The sequence below is a fragment of the Chionomys nivalis genome, chromosome 16 (genome assembly GCF_950005125.1).
Source record: "Chionomys nivalis chromosome 16, mChiNiv1.1, whole genome shotgun sequence".
Taxonomy (NCBI): domain Eukaryota; kingdom Metazoa; phylum Chordata; class Mammalia; order Rodentia; family Cricetidae; genus Chionomys; species Chionomys nivalis.
In genome coordinates this window covers 25756854-25780606 of record NC_080101.1, presented here as the reverse complement: position 1 = coordinate 25780606, position 23753 = coordinate 25756854, and the positions used below count along the sequence as shown (strand labels likewise).

Genomic DNA, 23753 nt, shown 5'->3' with positions numbered 1-23753 from the left:
CTCACGGAGGAAAGACAAGGAGAACCAGAGAAACAGCACCTGAACCCAATACCTGTACCACGGTGAAAGAGCAGACAGCAGAGGAGAAAGCTGCAGGAAAGGAGGTGGTGAGTTCAGCACTGTTTGTCAACCATAGTGAAGGCAGAAGGATCCCCAGTTTCAAGATCTGGGCCCATATCTACCTGTTGTTCCCTCTGCACTCTAGGTAGAAGCCCCTATTAAATTACCCTTCACTCCTCCCCAAGGCCAGGCCACAAGCAAAGCCATGGCAAAACCTCCCATATAGCCATGGCACAGGCAGGTGCAGGGGAGGGGGAAAGCAGGAGTAACTGCTGGATGGCAGCATAGGCTCCCTGATTCGAAGCCCACCCAGCAGCGGGGCCAGTGGAGAAGAAGCACTTCCCTGTTTTATTTCGACTTTAACCTAAGTAGAGGAGAACACATATTTAGAGGCATGAATATGGCAAATACTTTATTTCAAAATCTGCTTTGACCAGCATTAGCACCAACAGGGTGCTCTACACTTGATGCCATCTCCAGAAGATTGTACATGATTATGCCGGGCTATAATTAAGGCTAAAAAAATCAAAAGTCAGGTCCCCAGTACCGGTTAGAATCCCAGCAGAACTCCAGGTCACAGCAACCCTGGGTCTAGCTTCCCAGGGCCCTTTGGAAGTCTTTAAATGCTACAGCGTGTTGGAGGACACTGGCCTGCAAGCTTGCTTCTCACACGTAGAGACTGACTACGAGGTAGATGAGATTCCAGGTCCATCCAGCAGTGGAGAGGCGGGCCCCAAAGCAAAGTCCATTTATATCCAAGCTGAGGTGAGGGGTAGGCTCCAAGCACCACATCCTTAAGATAGGAGGGATGACTGCCACTCTCTGCCTGTGACACTGGCTCCTCGCCCAGCAGGGCATCTCTGGTTCTCCATGCTGACCCACGACTTCCACTGGTCCCTACATTATGATGGTGGCTATAGAGACCCACCTCCACAGCAGTCTCTCAAGGGACGCCATTGCCTCCAATGGTCTCTTTCCCACACACCTGCTTAGAAGGAGGGCCCAGGTTTCTACAGGGGCTTTCCTCCCTGGGACTCAGTTCAGATGGTATGACCTCTCAACATTACAGGTCTACCCACAGACTCATGGTCACACTAGCTTAAAGAGGAGGCGCACACTCGTTGCTTAGAAAATACAGAAATGTGGAGCTTTCTGCTCTTAAGAACTGAATCTCTCTGAATTATGCACAATGGTTTGGTGTCTCTGAAGAAAGATGTATCAAAGAATAAGAATTCTTGTCCACGAATGAACTGAACGAGCTACAGATATGTGTGGCCCTGTGCTGTTCCCAAGGTGCACACCGGGAGCAGCAGCCCTGCCGGCAAGGCAGAGGGAGGACACAGAGATCCCAGACAAAGAACCGAATGCCTAAGAGCCTTGGATGTTTCTGGTGAGTTCTATGCTGTGGCTGCCTAACTCTTCCAAAGCCTGGGAAAGACTAAGCCGTGAACACTACCATGATTAGGGTTCTAATAACTAGACGCTGACCGTTAAAGGCGCGACCCCATGACAGCCGAGGTCATAGAACCGTGGTTGCTGTGGTTAGTTCAGCTGGTCCTGCCCAGAGAGAGGTTCTGTGGGGCTTGGGAGTGAGAACTAACAAAGCAGAGTAGCTGATCTCAGGTGGCGGGGCCAGCCAGACTGGATGGAGTGAAAGGCATATGTACCATGAACCCCACAAAACAGGACTCCATATTACCAGAAGGACAAGAGACACTAGCTTCTTGCTGACTTCAAACAGAACTACGGCATCAGAAGTACGTCGTTGAGAACACTGCTAACACAGCACACACAAAACCCACCATCACCCCTACAAGTACACACTCCACTTACAATTTTGTTTTGAAAATCGGAAAAAATAAAATAAAAACACCTATTCCACAGAGATGATTCAAAAGTATATACACCTGTTAGTCCAAGGGTGTGTTCCCTGGACCAGGCAGCACCATCAGAGGGCAGTGTCGGCACTGCAACTCAGATAAAAAAAATCCAGTCCTTTCTGAGGCCTAGGACTAGCTCAGGATCCACTTTAAAGCATTTGTGGCAGACAACCTTGTTCTCCAGGGTCCCTTTCTTTTCAGACAGCACCGAGTTACCTGGTTACACGTAAGTATGTTTTGCACTGCTGTACAGGGATGGGATATTCCCATCAGAGGGTGTAGGAAGTTTAATTAAATGCTTCACAGGGCTTTAAAATAGTGTTAAAATGTTTTTCAACCGCTTCCATTTCTAAACGTGACACTCTTAACATCAGTGACAAACCATCAGTAACAAACTGCACTCCTTAACCCTAAGCAAGGACTTGGTTCCAGTCGCTCTCCCTGGTGCACACCTCCCTCAGAAGTGCTGCCGTGTAAGCGTGACACCGAACAGGTCTCTGCTTCCTACTGGCTGAAATTCAAAGAGCCACCGGCCAGCTGAGGCCTCTCATCCAGTGGCATTAGCGGCCTGCCAACAGCGACTTTAATTTCGGTCCAGACCTGGCCCGTGTAGCCTCATGAGCAGAGATGGTTAGAGCAGCGTGCTGGGGAGGTTGCTGCTCTGCCAGCGCAGGCAGGTGGTCTTCGAGTGTTTGTACAGGTGGCTGGACTGACTGAACCGCTTGCCACACTTGAGGCAGGCGTACGGCTTTTCACCCGTGTGAACTCGGATGTGCTTCTTGCAGTCTGTCAAAGTCAGAAAAGTTTTACAGCAGATTTTGCAGGCGTACTTGCGAGCCCCCTCCACCACCAAGACATTGTGCTCTGATAAAGCCTTCTTGCACTTCGACAAGACGTCCGCAGAGGCCCTGGTCAGCTGCGGAGGGCCAGGCTGGGAAGGGTGGCCGTTTTCAAATGAAGTGGCCCCGTTTATCATCAGCTGGGAACTGGCGGGGTTTTCAGGGATCTGTGAGCTCCGGACAGAAGTTACGACCGGCATTTTGGGAGCTATGCGTCGGTAGTATGGAAAGTTACTGCCTCCTCCTCTTGAGGAACCCATCATTCCCCTGGAGAAGGAAGTGTGGAGCCCCAAGCCAGACCTGGAAAAGTCCATCCCAAATTGTTCTCCTTGGTAGCCTGAGGTCTGCACACATGGCAGGCCCATCACCTCCTGCATAGGCCTGACAAAATGGGAGTCTGCGGGCTCACTGAATGGGTTCTCCACATGGGAACCCGGGGCCGAGGAAGGCCCACCTGCAGGCCCGGCCTCTGGACTCAACAAGTAAGGGGCCTCCCCCTCCAGCCGGCAGTCACTGGTGGTATTTGGGATGTTGTCATCAGTGCTCTGACCTGAGCTAAAGTTACTCCCCCTGCTTTTGTTGAGAAAATTTGAAATGCTGAAAGAGGTCTTATGTTCTAGATTATTTGTGACTTCTAAGATGTGGATGTCCCCAACCCTGTCCGTACTGGACTGGGGATCCGAAAAGCTCCGGTCACTGCTTTCAGGGCTGAGGTCTATCTTCTCGGCACTGACCACCACACCTTCCACTTCCACAGACTCGCTGCCCTCTGCCTGGGAGGTCACGTCGCTCACTTCGTCCTGCGGCTCGGGAGAGCTCAGGGGCTCGGACTTGACCACCACTCTCATGTGCTCCTTCTCCCCGAGGCCGACCTCGGGGTTTTCACACTGGAAACTGCCTTTCTCGGCTACAGATTCTTGTTCAAAACTAGTTTCAACCTGAGTTGCACGAGAGGCCATGTTGCCACCACTGCCATCTGACTGGCTGGGCACCTGGGCATCTTCTTGGGCACCAAAAGGCCGATCAAACAGCATAGCACTGTCTTCCTGGTTGTCCGCCATCCCATCAGGTTTAGGATTGTCCACAATTTTCAGAGAGTCTGGCGAAAAGAACTCCTCCCGGGAATGAACGCCCGAAGGCCCGCTCTCTGGAGTAACATCTGAAATGGCAGACTCATCCATGGAGGAGCGCAGGCGCTGCCGGGCCCGCTCCTCTACAGACTGCTTGCGCTTGTGAAGGCGTCTCATGGGGAAGGGTGTCCGCTGGTCCAGGTTGCTGCGCATGGATGAGCTCATGGGGGCTGGAGGCTCCTCGCCACTCTGGCTGGAGCTGAGGGCTGAGCTCACAATGCTCAGTCCCAGCTGCTGCAGCATGAAAGAGCGCTGCATGCGAGCACTCTGCTCCTGAACACGCTCGCTGGGGGGAGACATGGGCAGCGTCCTTGTTGTCAGGTAATGTTTACATGCCTTAACAACTGAGTTCAGATGCAGGTGAGAGGCTGCCAATAAGACATCCATAACGTTGCTCTCCCCTAGCATGAGGGTGGAGGTGTACATCATGTCAATCAGCGCAGCAAAGGCCTCTGCTGTCACCACCTCACTATCGAGCTGGATCATGTTCATGGTTTGATCTCCCTCTGCCACAGAGAACAGAGCTCGGAAATGCGTGCTGCATGCTGCCAGCACGGAGCGGTGGGCTTTGAAATGCCTGTTCCCCACTACAATGACACAGTCACAGAGCTGGCCATGAAGTCTCTGGTAGTTCAACTGCTGAAAAATCTGCTCAAAGTGACCAGGAAAATCCATTGTCCTATAGGAAACACAAGGAAAAAAGTGTTAATTCCTAACGGAGCTTAACGCAGAGCCAGTATACAGACTGCAGTAAGAGCAGTGTGGGGCTGGCAAGACGGCCCAGCCAGGCAACGTTCCTGCTGACACACTGGGTCCCAGAGAAGCAACTCCTAAAAGCCGTGATCTACTGCTAAACACACAGCAGGCGACATGCACATATGCACACACACACAGAATAAATAAAAATGTGATTTAAGGCAATTTTAAAGCATGCTGACCACATTTGGAGCTTTGAAAGCTTGTGATGTCTAATAATGGGCTTACATGTGAGAACTTGTCAACTAAGGAGCAAAAGTCAGTTCAGCTCAAGCTCCAGATCCAAGTACATACACGAGATCCCTTAGCCCTTCCTGTTAACTTGCTTAGGACACTGAGGGTCTGTTGGAAAAGCCCAGTATATGGGAAGAGGCTTATTTGCCTCACTGAAATTTGTTAGCATTCCGCATTTCCTAGAACAGCAAATGCCAAGAAATTCTAGCAGCCTTAGCAACCTTGTGAAAGGGCAAATCAGCAGCAGAGAGGAACTCTGGCATACAGAGGGTGGCACATGGGCACTCGCTCCCACACCGCTTCCTGCAGCCTGACATCAACACTACAGGTACTGTTGTCCGGAGGGTTGTGGTAGCAAAGGTATAAAAGCCAGGGCTGGAGAGATGTCTCAGCAGCTAAGAGCACTGACTGCTCTTCCTAAGGCCCCAGTTCACTTCCCAGCACCCACATGGCGGTTCGCAGCCACTGTAACTCCAGTTCCAGGGGAATTTGATGACCTCTTTTGGCCTTTGGGGATATTGCACATGTGGGTACACAGATATGTGGAGGCAAACACTCATACACGTGAAATAAAATCAAGAAAAGAAAAAAGAAAAATCAGGGCACAGCAAAAGAAAACATACGGTGACTAGTACTGACCTGAGGCTGGGACTGGGATCCCAGTGCATGTGACAAAAATGTTAACCAAGTTCAATTATGGTCACAGTGGCAAAACTCACAAATTTGCTATAAGTGCATGGATTACATGCTTAATAAGATGTTTTACAGTAATACATTACAATGCAAGAAAGCCTAATAGACTGTACTTTTAAAAAAAACAGAAAAAAAAGAGAGGCCATGAATAGGCTTAAACCAAATGTTTTCAGGAACTGTGTACAGGGCACCTACAAAACTAACCAAAATGACTGCTTACAATGTTGCTTGTGTTTGATAAATTTAATCTTCCCTTTGGGTGGCGTGTGCTACGATTTCTTTTTAAAAGAGATGGAAATACAGCTAAAACAGGAAGAGTGCGTACTTTCACATATTTGAAAGTTTTCAATAAAGCGAGTAAGAAGGGAAAAAGAAGGGCCCTGTGCCTTTTAATGCTGAGTCTGGACCCGGTAAACATCTGCATACTTCCTGGAATTATTTGAAATAAGAACTTGCTTATTTCCATTTAAGAAATGACTACATTTTCTAGGAACTTTGTAGCTGCCCATCTATTCCAAGTCTCCACCTCAGACCAGAGCAGAGACGTGCCCTCCCTGTGGTTAAACAAGGTTGATGATGCCAATGGGGGCACTTCTGTGCCCCTCCTGCGGCTCTATAGCTAAAGCAGGACAGGCTATTTTTCTTCTCAGTGGAGAAACTTCTGGCTCCTAGGACAAGGGTTTAAATGAATTAATCGCTAAGCCCAGGACAGGACATGTACACATAAGGCCTAGCACGTCCATTACTAGAGATGAAAGAGCCAGTAAGACAGAACTAAACTCAGCAAGAACAGACCAATGACAGACAATCTAGGTACTGCTAGGAGGAAGCAGCGGCAGCAGGGACAAGCACAGGCCCTGCCTCTGCCGGTGGGGAAGGGAGTGCTGAAGGTCTGCTGGGGAAGAGCCCTCCCTGGACTGGGGAGCTCTACTGAGAGCCCCTGGTGGGGGATGGACAATTTCACGGGAAGCTGAAGCTTTAAGTCTGCACAGTCCCTCACCTCCAGCACTCCACCTCCACCTGTTCCGAGACTAGAAAACAAGCAGCCAGGCCCATACTTCCCAAGGAGACTGCTGTTTTTACATTATAGGATAACCGAAAAGCCCACTAAAAAACTCGAGTCCAAGCAAAATACATTCATCTTCAAGGCCAACCCATCCACTCAGCTGCCACAGTAGGCGTCACTCCTACAGTGACTATGAAGGAAGAGCACACGGCCTGAGAGAATGGAACTCAAGCACACAATACAGAGCACCAGGGCTGGAGAGATGGCTCACTGGTCAGCACTGGCTGCTCTTCGGAGGACACAGGGTTGATCCCATGTGGCAGCTCCCAGCTGTCTGTAGCTACGGGGGATCTGATGCCCTTTTCTGGACTCCACGTATACCTGGCATACCTGGTACACAGACATACATGCAGATAAAATACTCATACACGCATAATGGAATAATATGATGGTGGCAGCAACATAACAGACAGAAGAGCACAGGGAAACATCTGGAACAAACGGAAATGATATGGGCGGAACTGAGGTTAAAAAAAACCTTTAATTAATAGCCTCAGATAAGATAGCACATCCACGAAATAAGAATATCTTTTGTTTTTATTTTTTTACAATAAAGTTACAGGGTTTCTGTGTAGTCATTGCCATCCTAGAACTTGCTCTGTAGACCAGGCTGGCCTCAAACTCGGAGATTTGCCTGCCTCTGCCTTCAAGTGTTGGGAGGGATCAACAATATGCGTCACCACTGCCCGGCTTTGTTTCTTTAATGATTGGGTTATTGTTATCTTATGTGTATGGTGTTTGCTGCACATGGTTTCTGTGTGACACATGCATGCCTGGTGCCTGTGGAGGCCAGAGGAGGCGATGGAGGGCATGGAACTACAGATGGTTATGAGCCTCCATATGGGGGCTGGGAACTGAACGTGGGTCCTCTACAAGAGCAGCCAGTGCTCTTAACCACTAAGCCATCTCTCCAGCTTCTACCCACACCCAACACCTTTTTTTTTAAAAAAAAAATATTAATAAGGAGGAATGTTCTGGAAACAAGAAAGCATATGTCTATGGTGGCACAGGATTTTAATCCCAGCACTGGGGAAGCTGAAACAGGAATACTGAAAGTTCAAAGCAAGTCTGTAGGTGACGGGAGAGAAAGGAGAGGGAAAGGGAGGTGAGGAGACAAAGGGGACAAGCAGGTGTACAGAGAGAAAGAAAAAAGTACTGGGAATTTAAAAATGGCAAAAACTGTACAAATAGAGGTGGAAGAAAATCACTGAGCAAACCTCAAAGTAAGAGAAAGGAAAGCAGAACTGAACAAAGAAAAGGGGAGTAGTTCATGAAGCCTAATGCCACTTCAGAAACTCGAAGACAGAAGAGGGAAATGCTTGAGGAAATCATCCAGGGGCAGGCGGGACTGCTCAGTAGGTAAGGCACTCGCTACCAAGGTTTGGGATCTGAACCAGCGCGGAGAGAAATGGAAACTGTAGTTGTCCTCTGGGCTACACATGCACAAACACACAAGTAGTCAATGGTATAAAACCTTAAATTAAAAAAAAAAAAGTCAGTTTAGGAGCTAGTGACGGGGTAGTAGTGGCAGTTCACAAAACATTAGGAATAACATTAGCGCTAGACTCTTTCAAAGAAATACTGAAGGGTATTATTCTTTCAAAGTGCTTCAGAAAAATTATTTCCAACAGAGAATTCCATCTGTAGCATGAATTCTAACTGGTCTTAAGAATAAAAGTCTGAAGTCAGATATTAGGGGTAAAAGCTGAAAGATCAGAGCAGCAGAGCAGCCAGCCACCGAAGTTCTTACCTCGACAAAATCCTCAGATGGAAAAGGGGGCAAGATCCTGTCTCCACAAATCCTCAGAATGCTTCAAGACTGCAATGAGCTCCTGTCTCCTCCCACCTTATATTCCTGTCTCCACCTCCCTAGTGCTGGGATTAAAGGCACATGATCTCAAGTGCTGGGATCACTTGTGTGTGAACTCTGATTCTCTTTAAGACAGATCCATCTGGTGTAGCCTAGGGTGGCTTTGAACTCACAGAGATCCATCTGCCTCTGTTTCCCGAGTGCTGGGATTAAAGGTGTGCACCACTACCGCCTGGGCTCTCTGGCTAACTAGAGGCTTAGCTCTGCACTCTGATCTTCAGGCAAGCTTTATTTGTTAGATTACAAGCAAAATATCACTACGTTTGATTTTTTTTCCCTCCCTCCTCTCCTCCCAGTGTTTTAAGACAGGGTTTCTCTGTAGCTATAGAACCCGTCCAGGAACTTGCCCTATAGACCAGGCTGGCCTCGAACTCAAAGATTCACCCGTCTCTGCCTACCAAGTGCTGGGATTAAAGGTGTGTGCCACCACCGCCAGGCTTCTATGGCTAACTGGTGGCTTAGGTTTGCACTCTGATCTTCAGGCAAGCTTTATTTGTTAGACAAACAAAATATCACTATACAACTCCTAAACTGTTACACAATTATGATGGCAAACTAAAGCATTTTCAGAGAAGCAAGAACACAAAGGTCATCTACATTTCTTGTCTCAGGAAATTACTAAAGGATGCACTTAAGTAAGCAAGAGAACAAACAAACAACAAAGGAGCACTATAGGAAACTTAGAGTCACTGTAATACCCTAGCAGGAGAGAAGACGTTTTAGCGAGGCACCTGCCAGACTACTGCAACCGCAGACTCCGAGAATTAAATTTCCCAAGAACTCTCATGCTGGGGGAAGGAAGAAGGATGGGCCAATAATGAGCACACCTACACTCAGACCAGGGGCGGCGTAGGCATGGATTCCGCTCACCCTCTGTTTAAAGTTAACCTTGTGCAGTAACCCTAGCATGGATTTGGAAGGTCTTGGGCCTCTTTATTTGTTCTCCCCAGTGTGGCCATGGTGAACACAGCTCCTTTCTCTGCTTCTCACTATTACTATTCTCTTTAATTGGCTTATTGGGGCAAGTGACAGAACCTAGCTGGTTGAGACTGCCAGATCCCATGCTCTGACACTACAAATTTGGGAAACAAACACAACAGCAGACAAAGAGAAGTCTGAAAACAGAGAACATCAATACGGCAAGCTAGGTTGTTCAGTCTGGAGCAGTTAAGTTGAAGTATTCTTCCCAAGGGAGTAAAAGGAATGGATTGCTCTATATGGCTGAATGTCAAGAATTGAGCAGTTTCACATCATTGAAAACAAGGTACAGGTGGGGACTGGAGAGCTGGCTCAGTACTAAGAGTATTTGTCAGGAGCCATTCCCCACCCCCAAAAAATTATAAGGATCATTGCCCTGAGAAGTTTGCAGAGGGCTCCACTTCCCAATTGTATTGAGAATTGTTTTATTGACAAAGCCTATCCCACACCCAAATTAACTGTCAATAGAGAGCTAGCTGTTAGCGGAACCCGCCTCACACTCTATCTAGAGAACTAGGTGTGTCAACTCGTGAACTCCTGGCAGAGGAACCGTCACCTGACCCATCGTGATCTCTTGGCCTACGTGACCGACGTGGACCACGTGGCAAGATCCCGTGCCCCAGCCCCCCAAGCTCCTCATCCAGGGGCTATATAAGCTGCAACCATGACTCTAATAAACGGAGGCTTCGACAAATCTGCCTAGCCTCCTTCCTCTCACCAGCCCATGTCTTTCAGGTGGTACCTCTCCGTGACCCTGGAATAACTGGCTGCCAGGAGGGTTACAGACCTAGACAGAGTGACCCGCCAAGGCGGTCGACATTTGCTCTTCTTCCAGAGGACACAAATTCATTTCCAGCACCCACATGGAATAGCTCACAACTGCCTGACACCCTTTCTGACCACCTAAGGCGCACACACACACACACACACACACACACACGTGTGCATAAAGTTAAAAATAAAAATAAAGTCTTTTACAAAAAGAAAATACAAGCATTTTAAAATTTTTTTAAATGAGGCAGTGTTCTGGGGAGAAGGCAGCTACCCAGTAGTACACAGTGCTGCACAGCTGTGGACAGAATTCTGTAGTCATAATAATATGAACACCAGCCATGTCTGAGACAGTGGGACAGAGAGAGGCAAAGAAGTGCTGTGATAAAGATCCTCCCCAGAAGGATGCCAGCTGTGATAAGGGTCCTCCCCTTAGGAATGCCAACTGTTAGCTTATCTCAAAAATACTGAAATGATAGCTGGGCGATGGTGGCTCATGCCTTTAATCCCAGCACTTGGGAGGCAGAGGCAGGCGGATCTCTGAGTTCGAGACCAGCCTGGTCTACAGAGCTAGTTCCAGGACAGGCTCCAAAGCCATAGAGAAACCCTGTCTCAAAAAACAAAATATAAATAAATTAATTAATTAAAAAATACTGAAATGATGTTCAGACATCAATAGTGGCAGGCAACATAAACACCTGAAAATGGTTTCCTCTGAAGAGTAAGAATTTGGCAGAAGGGGCTGGAGAGATGGTTCAGTGGTTAAGAGCATTGCCTGCTCTTCCAAAGGTCCTGCGTTCAATTCCCAGCAACCACATGGTGGCTCACAACCATCTGTCTGGTGCCCTCTTCTGACCTGCAGGCATACACACAGATAGACTATTGTATACATAACAAATAGATAGATAGATAGATAGATAGATAGATAGATAGATAGATAGATAGATAGAATTTGGCAGAAAAGGGATAGAACAGGGATTACTGGTATTTTATTTCACAGCTATGACCTAGCTACGTAGGCTAGCGAAGACTACATAGTGAGACTCTTTCTTAAAATATCAAAAAAATACAACTAACCTAACCTAACAGTGCAATTACTGAGCACAGATAGGGAGCCCCTGCCTTCCAGAGTAAACTGATACAAAAGTTTCATTAAGAACTAAGAGAAGGGGGCTGGAGAGATGGCTCAGCGGTTAAGAGCATTGCCTGCTCTTCCAAAGGTCCTGAGTTCAATTCCCAGCAACCACATGGTGGCTCACAACCATCTGTAAAGAGGTCTGGCGCCCTCTTCTGGCCTTCAGGCATACACACAGACAGAATATTGTATACATAATAAATAAAAAAAAAAAAAAGAACTAAGAGAAGGTGGTGTAGAAAGAAGTTCCTTCTGTTTGTGTGTTACTTTCATTGGTTAATGAATAAAGAAACTGCCTTGGCCTAGTTGATAGGGCAGAACTTAGGCAGGTGGAGAAAACAGAACTGAATGCTGGGAGGAAGAAGAGTCAGAGAGAAACCATGGAGCCACCAGAGACAGACGTGCCGAATCTTTCCAGGTAAGCCACAGCCATGTCACAATACATAGGTTAATAGAAATGGGCTAAATCAAGATGTGACAGTTAGCCAATAAGAGGCTAGAACTAATGGGTTAAGCAGTGAGTTTTGTTTTTTGTTTTTTGGGTTTTTTTTTTTTTGATTTTCTGTCCTGGAACTAGCTCTTCTAGACCAGGCTGGCCTCGAACTCACAGAGATCCGCCTGCCTCTGCCTCCCGAGTGCTGGGATTAAAGGCGTGCGCCACCACCGCCCGGCCCAAGCAGCGATTTAATTAATACAATTTATGTGTGGTTATTTCAGGTGTAAGCTAGCTGGGCGGCTGGGATAAATAAGCAACAAGAAGGGGTAAACCTGAACCCTATCAGAGAAAAGCTACTTGCTTTCTCTCTTACTGCAGAGAACAGAGCCAGCAATTTTGGGACAGTCTCCAGAATGACTAACGGAGGGACCTGCAGTAGTGATTATTCTCAAGCCCTGTCCTTGCACACTTGCCAATAATTGTGCTATTTTTCTTAAAAATCTATGTGTTCCTGTGAATGGGGGCACACACCACATGCGGAGCTCAGAGCAAATTTGAGTACTGGTCCTCACCTTCTGTCACAGGGTCTCATTCCCATCCATGTGCCAGCTGGGATTCTCCTGTCACCTCACATCCCACCTTGCCATAGGAGTGCTGGGTTTGTACACACACTACTGCCTCCAGCCTCAGGTGGGCCTGGGGATCTGAACTCAGGTCCTCATGCTTGCTCGGCAAGCACTTTACCCACACAGCCATCTCCCCAGCCCTAAGTACTTCTTATTTACATCACTCCTAATCTTCAGCAACTCTACAGGAAGTAACTACTACTTCTCGACTAAACTGTATTTCAACCTAAACTTTTTGTTTGATTGTTTTGAGACAGGGTTTCTCTATGTAACAGCCTTGGCTGATCCTGGAACTTACTCTGTAGACCAGGCTGGCCTCAGACTCACAGAGATCTGCCTGCCTCTGCCTCCTCAGTGCTGGGATTAGAGGTGTGCATCACCATGCCTGGCTTCAACTCGGACTTATAACAAAAGAATTCTATTCAGTGCCTTCTTCAACAGGCAGCAGCTGTGAGGAAAATCTGCTTACTTTTTAAAATGTCAGAATCTTGAGGAGAAACTCCCACTCTTTTCTATTCAACCACACTACAGCACCGGGCCAATGCTGGATCTTTGCCATGAAGTAAAAAAAAAAAGAGGTTCAAATTACATCCCTCAGAATAATCCAAGTATCAATAATCCCAAAACAGCTTGGGAGGGGGGCTGTAGAGAGATGGCTCAGCAGTTAAGATCACTAGCTGTTCTTCCATAAGACTCGATTTCATTCCCAGCATACACATGGCAGCTAAGAACCATCTGTAACTCCAGGTCCAGTGATCCAACGTCCTCTTCTGGCTTCCCTAGGAACCAGGCACACACATGGTATGCAGATGTACACACAGGCAAAAGAACCATACATATAAAATAGAAAGAAATAAATATTTAAAAACCCTTTTTGGAGTCAGGCACAATGGAGCACATCTATAATCTCTACACTCAGGAAGACGAGACAAATGGACTCCAAGTTTGACGCCAGTATAGGCTACAAAGTGAGTCACACTAGCCTGACCTCAATAGCAAGGCCTGTGAGTTCATACCAGCTCAATAATAGGATGACCAAAACTTTTGGGATAAAAAAGATATTCTTAAATTTCACTTAGTTCATAAGATATAAAATTTACTATTCTGTGTTGTGATAGAAGAAAACTGGAACTCAAGATCATTGTTGCTCAAAAGTATTAGGTAACTCTGACAGAATCTGAGGTCATCTAAAAAGCTGTAAGGGGCTGAAGAGACACTGTTCTTCCCTTTTTTTGTTTCTGTTTCTTTGTTTTTCAAGACAGGGTTTCTCTGTTGTAGCTTTGGAACCTTTCCTAGAACTAGCTCTTGTAGACCAGGCTGGCCTCGAACTCACAGAAATCCACCTGCCTCTGCCTCCCGAGTGCTGGGGTTAAAGGTGTGCGTCACCACCGCCCGGCGAGATGCTGTTCTTACAGCAGCATTAGTTTCACTCCTGGCCACACACTGGGCAGCTCCAAACCACCTGCAACTCTAGCTCCAGGGGATCCGAAGCCTTCTCTGGGCCTCACCAGGAATGCACATGCACGCACATAAATAAAAATAAGGTTGAGAGCTCACCCTTGGAAGATAGTGTTTTACATGCGAGCAGCCTGTCTAAACCTCCGAAGGAAGCGGGAAAGGCTCGTGTTGTGAAAGACTTCAGAATAGGATTGATCTGGATTTATATGGCTGGAGGTACAGCAATCTATCACTTGGTGCCTCTGACCCACAGTGCAGTGTACAGTACACTTACTATCTGCAGAAACAGATTTTTAGTAATGTCAAAACTAAATATAATAAAGAAAATGTAATAACACCATACATTAGCACGAATACTCAAAAACAGGCCGTTTTCTCTATAGATTGGCTTCCTTAATAATGTTCTATTTAGTCCAATAAAACACCTGCTTGTATCTTAGGAGAACAAGCCAGCTAGTAATACATTTACAACTACTGGCTTCCTTAATAATGTTCTATTTAGTCCAATAAAACACCTGCTCATATCTTAGGGGAATAAGCCAGCTAGTAATACATTACAGCTATTTGATTTGTATGGTGGCATACTCACAAGCTTTTCAATAACATACTTAATTCATAAAGAAGAGCACACCCATATTCAAATATTATCCACCACCATATCAGGTGATTTCCTGCTTGCCTGACAGGCGAGGCTGTGCACAGGACGAATCTTAAGCTTCTAAGGAATTCTTAACATTTACTTAAAGCTGGGGGAAAAATCCTGTCAGGAACAGAGCACTAAAGAACGCCTTCCTCCAGTTTTATAGAGAAGGTAGAGGAGAAAATGCATTTCAGAGAAGAAAACCAAAGAGGTTCCACTCGAGCAGTGTACAGGTCTTTTTAAAAATTTATTTAACTTATTATAACATCATCAGTGTGTGAGAGTCATCCCTCCTGCGTGAACCTGTGCAGAGCAGAGAGGACAACTCCCAGGGCAGTACCCTCCCTCCACGGGTGGGTTCCAGGGATGGACTTCAGTTCACTAGGTTTGTACAGTGAGCACTGGTCAGACAACTAGACACTGGACCTGGCTCCTAGTCGGGCCCAGCGGAGCCATGCTGGACGGCAGAGCAGAAGCAGGGACGGCTGCCTCTGGTGGGCCTGGAACTAGACCTGCCAGCATGACGGCATCTCTCCAGCTCTCGTCAGAGCCCATCACCAACTGAAGGTGAGTGTGAGTGCGGCTGAGAAGGCAGCCCATGCCAAAGCCGTTATCATGGCTTTGCCACCTTGTTTTCCGGAGTCCTTGGGGTAAACCAACCTGAAACTGTACCTGAGCTTGAGTGAAAGAATGTCATCTGCCCCCTAGTTAGAATCCTAGCACAACCTCAAATTTCTTCCTCCTAAAGCAGTTTACTGAGAACAGGAGCTGTTCCTTGCAGCTCCATAGTGACTAATAAGTAGTATGATAACCAATTACTTTGAATGAAATCTGGCTGTATCTAAATGAGACAGAACAGCATAACTACTCCATAATCAGTTTTCTGAGGTCAACAACTAACTCTAAAACCAGTCAAAATAGAGACAGAAAATGTCTCCAAACATGCCAAATAAAGGCCAAAGCCTACGTGTGAAAGATTTCCAAACTGGAAAGTCCCTCAGTCCTCAGCTTTATATGAAATGTGAGTGTTTCTTATCCCAGAGTAAGATGGGCAATGGCAGCTCTAGATGAGGGAGGGCAAAGGTGGCTGCCTACCTGACGTACCTTGACAGCTGCACCAGGAGCCCAGGAAAGCAGCACAGAGCCATGTCGTGGAGGGTGACACAGCCCTACAGCATCTGGAGCCACATACACATCTGCCATAGAAACCTACCCGTCTAATGTTCTCTGTGTTTGCATGTTCAAGTGAGTTCACGTGTGTGGAGGCCAGTGCTGGGCTATAGCCATGTGCTACTATATTAGCTTTTATTTTTGATGTGAGTTCTGGGGAGCACCCTCAATCCCCATACTTGCATGGCGAGCACTTTACCAACGGAGCTATCGCCCTAGTACCACCTACTGTTTTTAGTGCTTACCGTGTTCAAGGTAAAATGCTGCATGACACAGATTTACATGGTGGGGTGCTAACTCAGGTGATTAGTGGAACGGAGACACATAACTGAGCGTTTTACCGAGTGGGAAGCAGTATAACAGGTGGAATGTGGGAAACACAAGGCTACCTCCAATTTCTCACAGCACCAACCATGAAGACAGGCCTTGGATTCATTTGTACAGTCAGATACAAGTATGCTACCTTAAAAAATAAGAATAAAGGTTCAATTTCTAGTACCTATATGATGGCTCAAAACTGTCTGTAACTCAAATTTCGGGGGACCTAATACCTTCTTCTGGGCTCCTCACACATGCGGTACATAGACATAAGTATAAGCAAAACGGTCACACACATAAAATAAAAATTCTAAAATACTGCTACTAAGAAGAAGTAGGGGGTGGAGAAACGGCTCAGTGGTTACCAGCACTTGCTGCTCTTCCAGAGGAACTGGGTTAGATTCCACGTGGTAGCTCACAATCACCTGTAAATCTAACCCCAGAGGATCTAACTTCTTCCCTCCTTAGGTATTACTCCAATATAATACACAGACAAACAAGCAGGCAAAATCACCATACACATAAAGCAAAAATAAAAATAAAGGTTAAAAATAATCAAAAGTAAAGTTAATCCAGTGAGGAACACATAATCACAGCACTCAGCAAACGGAGGTAGGAAGATAAGAAGTTTAAGGTCAGGACTGGACAGATGGCTCAGAGGTTAAGAGCACTGACTGCTCTTCCAGAGGATCTGAGTTTAAGTCCCAGCACCCACATGGTGGCTCACAACCATCTATGAGATCTGGAGGTACCCTCTTCTAGTGTGCAGGCAGAACACTGTATATATAATAAATAAAATATATTTTTAAAAAAGTTTAAGGTCATTCTCTAATACACGAGGCCAACCTGGACTACATGTGATCCTACCTCAAAGGGGGAAAGAAGGGAGGCAAGACAGATCTGCAGGTAAAAGCGCTTCATGTGCAAACTGGACAATCGGGGTTCAATTCCTGGAACCCACGTAAAGGGGAGGAGAGAACAGACCCCTGAAAGCTGTCGTCTGGCCTCCACAGCTGCACAACAGTGCACACACGTACACACAAATAGCTTTCGCTGCATTTTATTCCTAACAGAGAATTACTTCTTGCCGGGCTGTAGTAGCATTTCATTTGTATTGTAATAAATAAAGCTCGTCTGAAGATCAGAGAGGAAAACAGTTCCACTGGTCAGCCTTACAGACCAGGCAGTGGTAACACACATCTTTAATACCCCAGTAGTCACACTAGTTGCCATAGAAACCGGCAGTGCATGTCTTTAATGCTAGCGGTGCATGCCTTTAATCCCAGTCCGAGAGAGGATTATAAAACGGGAGAAAACAGCTCTAAATCTTAGTCTCATCCTTACATTCTTGGAGGTAGGATTGCCATTTCAGAATGGCTGGTGTTTTGCTTTTCTGACCTTTAGGCTGAACCCATATTTCTCTGAGTTTTTATTAATCGTGCATTACTGAGCACTATGGCATACACCTACGATTCTAGGAGTTACCAGGCAGAAGGCACAACAAGATTAGCAACAAGGTCAAGACCAACCTGATCTGCACAGCAAGCTCAGGCCACCCAGAGTTACCTTGTCTCAAAATAAAGAAATAAAAGTAAAGGAAGAAATTCTGTTTTGTTTTTTGAGATGGGGTTTCTCTGTGTAGTCCTGACCTCACTCTGTAGACCAAGCTGACCTTTAACTCAGACCCACCTGTAGTCCAAGTATGGGATTAAAAGTGTACACCACTACAAGATCTGTCTGGAATTTTATTTCTTAAGCGGGGGAGGGTTCTTAAGAAGAAAGCAATGCCTAAGCATCAGGGACTTTGATATCCATAGTACTGACGAACAGCCCAATCTCTGTCCCTCTCTTCCTTTTGTCCCCTCTACCTTTTTGTTCTGCAGTTACCTTGGATTCTAGGAATACAACAGATGAAAAAATCATCTTTAGGACGGGGATGAAGAACTAACCCCATCAATGCTAACCTGGCAGAAAAAGTTATCCCCATGATGAAATCAGCCCCAGATGGGAACAAATTACCCCAAGATGGGAATGGGGCCACTGACCTGACCAGGATGACCTATCAGCTCTATAGGCCTTGCAAACCTTTTGTCTCAGCCTGCTTCCCTTTCCAACAAAGCTGACACAGACAGACTTGAGATTACTGAACCTGCGTGCCCCACCCAATGTGATCACACTGGCTAAAACTGCTGTCCAACCTTCACCAGTGCTGTCTTTGATTGGCATGTTGAGCCAGGTGGCTGAGATTAGCCCAATGGGACTCCTAGAGGACATTTGCCCTAAAGCTCTGTTAATAGTCCCTTACCAGCAGGCAAAATAGAGGAGCAAAAGGAGTTAATTTCTTATATTGAATTTACTTTCAAAGCAGTGTGAGTCACTTCTGAAAGTTAGTGTTTAGAACTTGACCACTCAGAGATGCTTCTGCCCATCTGTTTGATACAGAATACAATGTATGCAGCTGTACTACATGTGTTGAGGGTTTGTGTGAGTGTGTGTACCCTTTATGGGGGAGGAAAGAGCAGGCTTTGGCTTCCACCATCTCCCCAGAGTAGAGACTAAAACAGGGCTACAAATGGTTGAGTTGATTGTAAATTATGACTGAATAATTAAGATGTACTGAAAAATCAATTATACCATGTTAACAATATCATATACAGGAAAAACAGGAAGCAATTCACTCTAATCATTTTAAATTTAAGAAGCTGACTATAAAGGATTTGTAAACCCATTGAGTATAAGAAAGCAATAGATTATCATGTATAATTTCCAAAAAGCACACCACCATTTAATCACTCATTAAAGTTTGTAAAGCAAACAGTTTGTTAATTTCCATTTATATAAGAGAGAACCCCACTCCTAATAAGCTCTTCTTAGTAACAAGTTCCTCGCGAGCACAAAGGCAAATTTGTAAAATTCACTAATTACAATGAACTGATTCAGGGCAGGCGTTTTAGCTGCCTCATATTTAGTAAGTCTACAACGTCAGTGGTTATAAACTGCATTACTTTGTGTAACACAAGAAAAGAAAGAAAGCTGTTGATTTTTTTTCTTTGTTTTTTGAGACAAGGTCTCCTGCCCCAGTGTCCAGAGGGCTGAAATTGAAGATGTAGACCACCATACTTGACTAAACATTATCAACTAAGCTGTAACGAGCTTACTCATATTATTTTATCTTCAAAGAAAGTAAAATGTAATAAAACTAGTTTTAGGGCTGGAGAGGTGGCTCAGTGGTTAAGAGCACAAGCTGCTCTTTCAGAGGACCCACGTTCAGTTCCCAGCACCCGCATGGCAGCTCACAACTGCCTGTAAGTTCAGTTCCAGGGGATCCAACACCTTCATACAGACATACACGTAAGCAAAACATCAATGCACATAAAGTAAAAATAAATTATTTTTTAAAAAGCTAGTTTTAGAGTCGAGGAACTACTGGAACCAAAACATATTCAAATGTATTAGGAGATCAAAGGGGAAATTATCTACAGATAAATAAGCTTGGACACTAAGAACCTACCGTCTCTTCTGTGTACCACAAATCCAGTGCTCCAACATAATTCCTAATCTGTATAGGCCAAGGCAAAAGCTTCTGAAAGAAATCCCCTTATTATTTGATATGTGTGGGTGTTTGCCTACAAGCATGTCTGCGCACCGTGAGCATGAGGAGGCCAGAAGAGGGCACTGGACCCTTGGGACTGCAGTTACAGACAAATGTGAGCTGCCATGTAAGTGCTGAGACCCAACTCTGGTCCTCTGGAAGAACAGGCAGCCTCCAGTTCTCAGAATGATAATAAAGAAAATCAAAGGCACCCCAGGAAGCTGTGAAGACCAAGGGTTTCTGGTCTTGAGCATGTGAGAAGTTCACTTCAGACAGACAAAAGGAGCAGTATAGTTACAGTCCATCTCACCGGCTACACTGAGGAGGTCAGCCTCCAGCAGACAGCACCCCTATTTAATAAAGAGCAAAGACACTAGGAGACAAATCATGTGCTCCAAATTGACAGAGGGAAAACATATTTACAGTGAATTTACATTCTGAAGTGTTAGTTGAGTTAGCTGAGTTGAAAGCTGACATGGAATCTCTATTTTAGATTCATTTCCCCCCTTTCTTAGGAGAACTGGAGGCAGACTCAAGATTCAGTCAGTCTCAGAGACCTTTTGTCAGCCTCACTGCTGTGTGACATTCTGTTTGTGGTCTGAGATCAGAGGGCAGAGCTAGCCCCTAGTCAACCAGAGAGGCCAGGCAGTGGTGGCACACACCTTTAATCCCAGCACTGGGGGGGGGGGGGGGGGGCAGGGAGATCAGAAGTTCAAGGCCACCAGAGACTGACTTATTCTAAAAAGAGAAACAGAGCCAGGGGCTGGTGGCTCACGCCTTTGATCCCAACATCAAGAAGTGAAGACAGCAATGTAAGGCAGATGGAGACAGGATCTCTCCCCCATTCAGTCTGAGAATTCATAGAACAGGAACCACCATTTGGTCTGAGATTTCTTCGAGGTAAGAAGTGACTGTGGCTGCTTGGTCTGCCTGTCTTTCAGCTTTCATCCCCTAATATCTGACTCCGGGATTTTATTTAATGAGACCGACAGGGCTCATAGGTATGGGTTCATTCTACCTGACTAAAGGTCAGAAAGTTGGAACTTCTGTTCCCTCAAGGTTATTGTTAACAGTTCAAATAACAGGTATGGTTAATATCCAGACCTGGTATTTCAGGAATTAAGAAGTAGATCTGTTTCTACCTCAAACAAAAGTCTAAGGATCCATCCAACTAGGCTCCTACTCCCTTAGGGAGATAACTATGGATTCCACCTAGGGAGAATGTTTTGGTCTAATGTTTTGTCTTGTTTTGGCAACAGAATGTTTAACTAAGAAGGTATCCCACAACCCCTCAACTGGTCGGCTCATTCCTTGTATCATGCTAATGCAGTTTTTAATCTTACTCCTACTTTGGGGTCGGGATATTTAAGCAAATGGAAACTAAACCCGGGCAATTTCAGTATTCATTGGACCGCCCTCCTGATGCTATCCCGTTTCTTTTTATTATTTTCACTTGCTTCTCTTTACTTATTTTTCTAATCCTCATGCCCCTACTCTGGTAAGTGGCATCCTTGTCGAAGCTGGTCTCCGACATAAGACTAATTAGATGACTATAGGGTGTTTTTAAGTCTCTAATAAAATCAATGCTAAGAGCTTTAAATACTGAAACACATTCATTTTGCTACTCAATTTTTTAAATCCTTCACTTGGATAGTCTCAAACAGTCCCTTCTGAACACACCGGCCCCTAAAATTTGGAAAATGCCCCACCTATAAAATGCTTTCCCCCAAATCTCAATACTCATCAATTCAGCAAAATTCGAGTAGAGACACATTAATTACCCAGAATAAAAATGGCCAGCACCCCCAAATGACAGAAGGTTATTTTGGTTTTGTTTTTCACACAATCTTTAGGGAGAAAAAAAAGCAAATCTTCACAAAGCAAACTGCTGGAAAAGTCTTGGTTCATTTAGTTAGCAAAACCCAAAAACCCAGAATGCGCCTTAATCTGTTAACCTTACCTGGCAGGTCACCAAGTCTGCGTCAGGGGGCCAGGTCTGTCTGTCTTCCCAAGCTTGCTGAGATTTCCACAAGGGTTAAAACGAGCAGCAGAAGGCCTTCCTTTAGTTTAGGGGCTTTTCTCTAAAGTCTCTCTCCTTGGTCCATCTGTCCTCTCCCTCTCCCCAACTTTAGTTTACTGCCAACCACAAGACTTTTTGGCAATGAAAACAAAAATCTCTGGTAAACAGTGAAGTGCCCGGTCCACCTTTTAAAATAATCTAAAGAACAACATCTCATACAAAGACAGATCACGAATGCTTAAGGCACAGAATTTGCTTAACGTCCTACTGCAACGCAACAGTACAAGAATGCACTGTGGAAAGATGTTTGTTTCAAGCCTTGAAAGTGACGACTTTGTTTTATTAACTTAAGGGCAGGACCTTGCTGAGTCTTTAACCTAAAAATTTCCTCCAAATTAAAGAACCAAAATGTGGCTCCTACAGTATCCTCCACTAAGCTAGGACAGAGACTCACCATAGTGAGTGGCACTTTAGGAAAACAAAACAAACAAACAAAAAACCCTAAACTCCAAGCCCCCTTAACACACTGCCTTATTTATTTCTACTGTTGTTTATGTGCAAAGTCGTCGGTCCCCAGGGAGGGAAGATGGGACGACTGTCTCTTACCACCGCATCTCACAACTCCTCGCACGAAGCCTGGAAGAAGTGGGCATTCAATAAATGCCTACTAAACACTTTTGTCTAACAAGTTAGGGCATTCCTAAACGCTGACTCCACCCCTGTAGTCGGCCGTGGGATCTCGAATCCAGACCGCTGTGGCCTTGCTCTGATGAAACCAAACCTCCTCGTTCAGAAGGACCCAGGACAGGGGCGAGAGAGCTACTCGCCTCCATCCCGCAGGGCAGCCGCTCCTCGGCTCATCCCGCCAGGATGCAGATCGGGAACCTGTTCCCGCAGCATCCCGGGAGGCTCCATCTCCAGCGGGAGATCCGCAGGACACCAGCCCCTGCCCCACCCCGCACAGACAGCCGGGCGTCGGGACACGGGGGACGCCTGCGCACAAGATTACGGCTCCCACCCGCTTGGCCCTCCGAGGCCGAGGAGAAGGGTAACAATACCCCTCAGCAGCAAGACAGGGTGGACCAGCGGCACCGGGACGTGTCTGCGCGTTCCCCCAGCCTCGGCGCGCTCCCGAGGCTCAACCGCCTGCACGTGAGCGCGCCGCGCGCCCGCGAGCCGAGGCCACTCTAGCTGCTAGGGTCGCCTCACCTGAGTCGGGCTCCGCCCCCCTTCTCCGCGCAGGAGGAGGCGGTGACCCTCCTCCGCTCGGACCGACCCTGAGGCAGGAGGCGGGAAGGTCCAGCCTGGCTTCCCCGGCAGTGACTTCCGCCCGCCCCGCCCCGCCCCGCCCCCGAGCCCGCCCCGCCTCTCGCTCCCGGCTCCTTCTGCCGGTTCGCGCGGTTCTTTGCGAACCCGACGGCGGCCAACAGTAAACGGATGTGAGGTGTACATAGCCCCGCCCTCATATCCCGTCCGTGGCCAATCAGGAGGAGGGAGGGCGGTGCCACGGCAAGGAGCGGCGTCTGAAAAGTCTGACCAATCCGAGGCTCCAGGAACGGGGCTGTGTTTACTACCAAAGCATCCGTGAGCGCTCTGACCAATCACGGTTTGCCTTACAACGAGTGAAATTGTTGTCCCAGGCCTTCGAAGGCGGGATTTATCACTAAGCAACACCAGGTTTGAACTGTAGCGAAGCGGCTTTGCGTCACACCCAATCAAAATCCAGCATGGATAGGGAAGGTAGGGCTTTCCGTCTAGTTGAGCCAATCGCAATGAAGACTGCCAGCCCTGTGTCCCTCCATTGGCTGGTGCTGACAGCTTTCCCACCCTGGGCTGGCAGTGATCCGGGCGTCTGAAGCTGGTCTCACCCGGGGCTCTCTACGCAGTGCCCTGGAGGTTGTTCCCAGCTTGTAAATTGAGAGGGAAGAAGAAACACGAAATCCCAAGACGCCATTTGAGTCGAATGGAACCCAAATGCAAGCTTCACAATGAGTAGGAAACGCTATCCAATGGCAACTGGGCGGGCCGTCGCCCGCGTCTCGTCTCGGTTGCCCGGTTATCGCTGGCTGGTCCCAACTCCA

At 46.7% G+C, this 23753-nt stretch overlaps 1 protein-coding gene across 2 annotated transcripts; it reads right to left on the bottom strand.

Annotated features, from left to right (window-relative positions):
* Nucleotides 1-457: 457 nt before the first annotated feature.
* On the bottom strand, nucleotides 458-22977 carry Zbtb5 (zinc finger and BTB domain containing 5). Of its 2 annotated transcripts, XM_057790986.1 has the most exons (3): nucleotides 22882-22977; nucleotides 21613-21669; nucleotides 458-4588 (listed from the first exon to the last, which is right to left on the bottom strand). In XM_057790986.1, the coding sequence occupies exon 3, from the start codon at nucleotides 4582-4584 to the stop codon at nucleotides 2572-2574; it is 2013 nt and encodes a 670-aa protein (XP_057646969.1). In that variant the 5' UTR covers nucleotides 4585-4588; nucleotides 21613-21669; nucleotides 22882-22977; the 3' UTR covers nucleotides 458-2571. The 2 variants fall into 2 exon arrangements, with proteins under 2 accessions (XP_057646969.1, XP_057646970.1); XM_057790987.1 differs by lacking the exon at nucleotides 21613-21669.
* Nucleotides 22978-23753: the final 776 nt, after the last annotated feature.

What these genes read in the sequence shown, in the direction of transcription:
- Zbtb5 (XM_057790986.1), bottom strand. Translation starts at nt 4,584, where the DNA reads ATGGATTTTCCTGGTCACTTTGAGCAGATTTTTCAGCAGTTGAACTAC.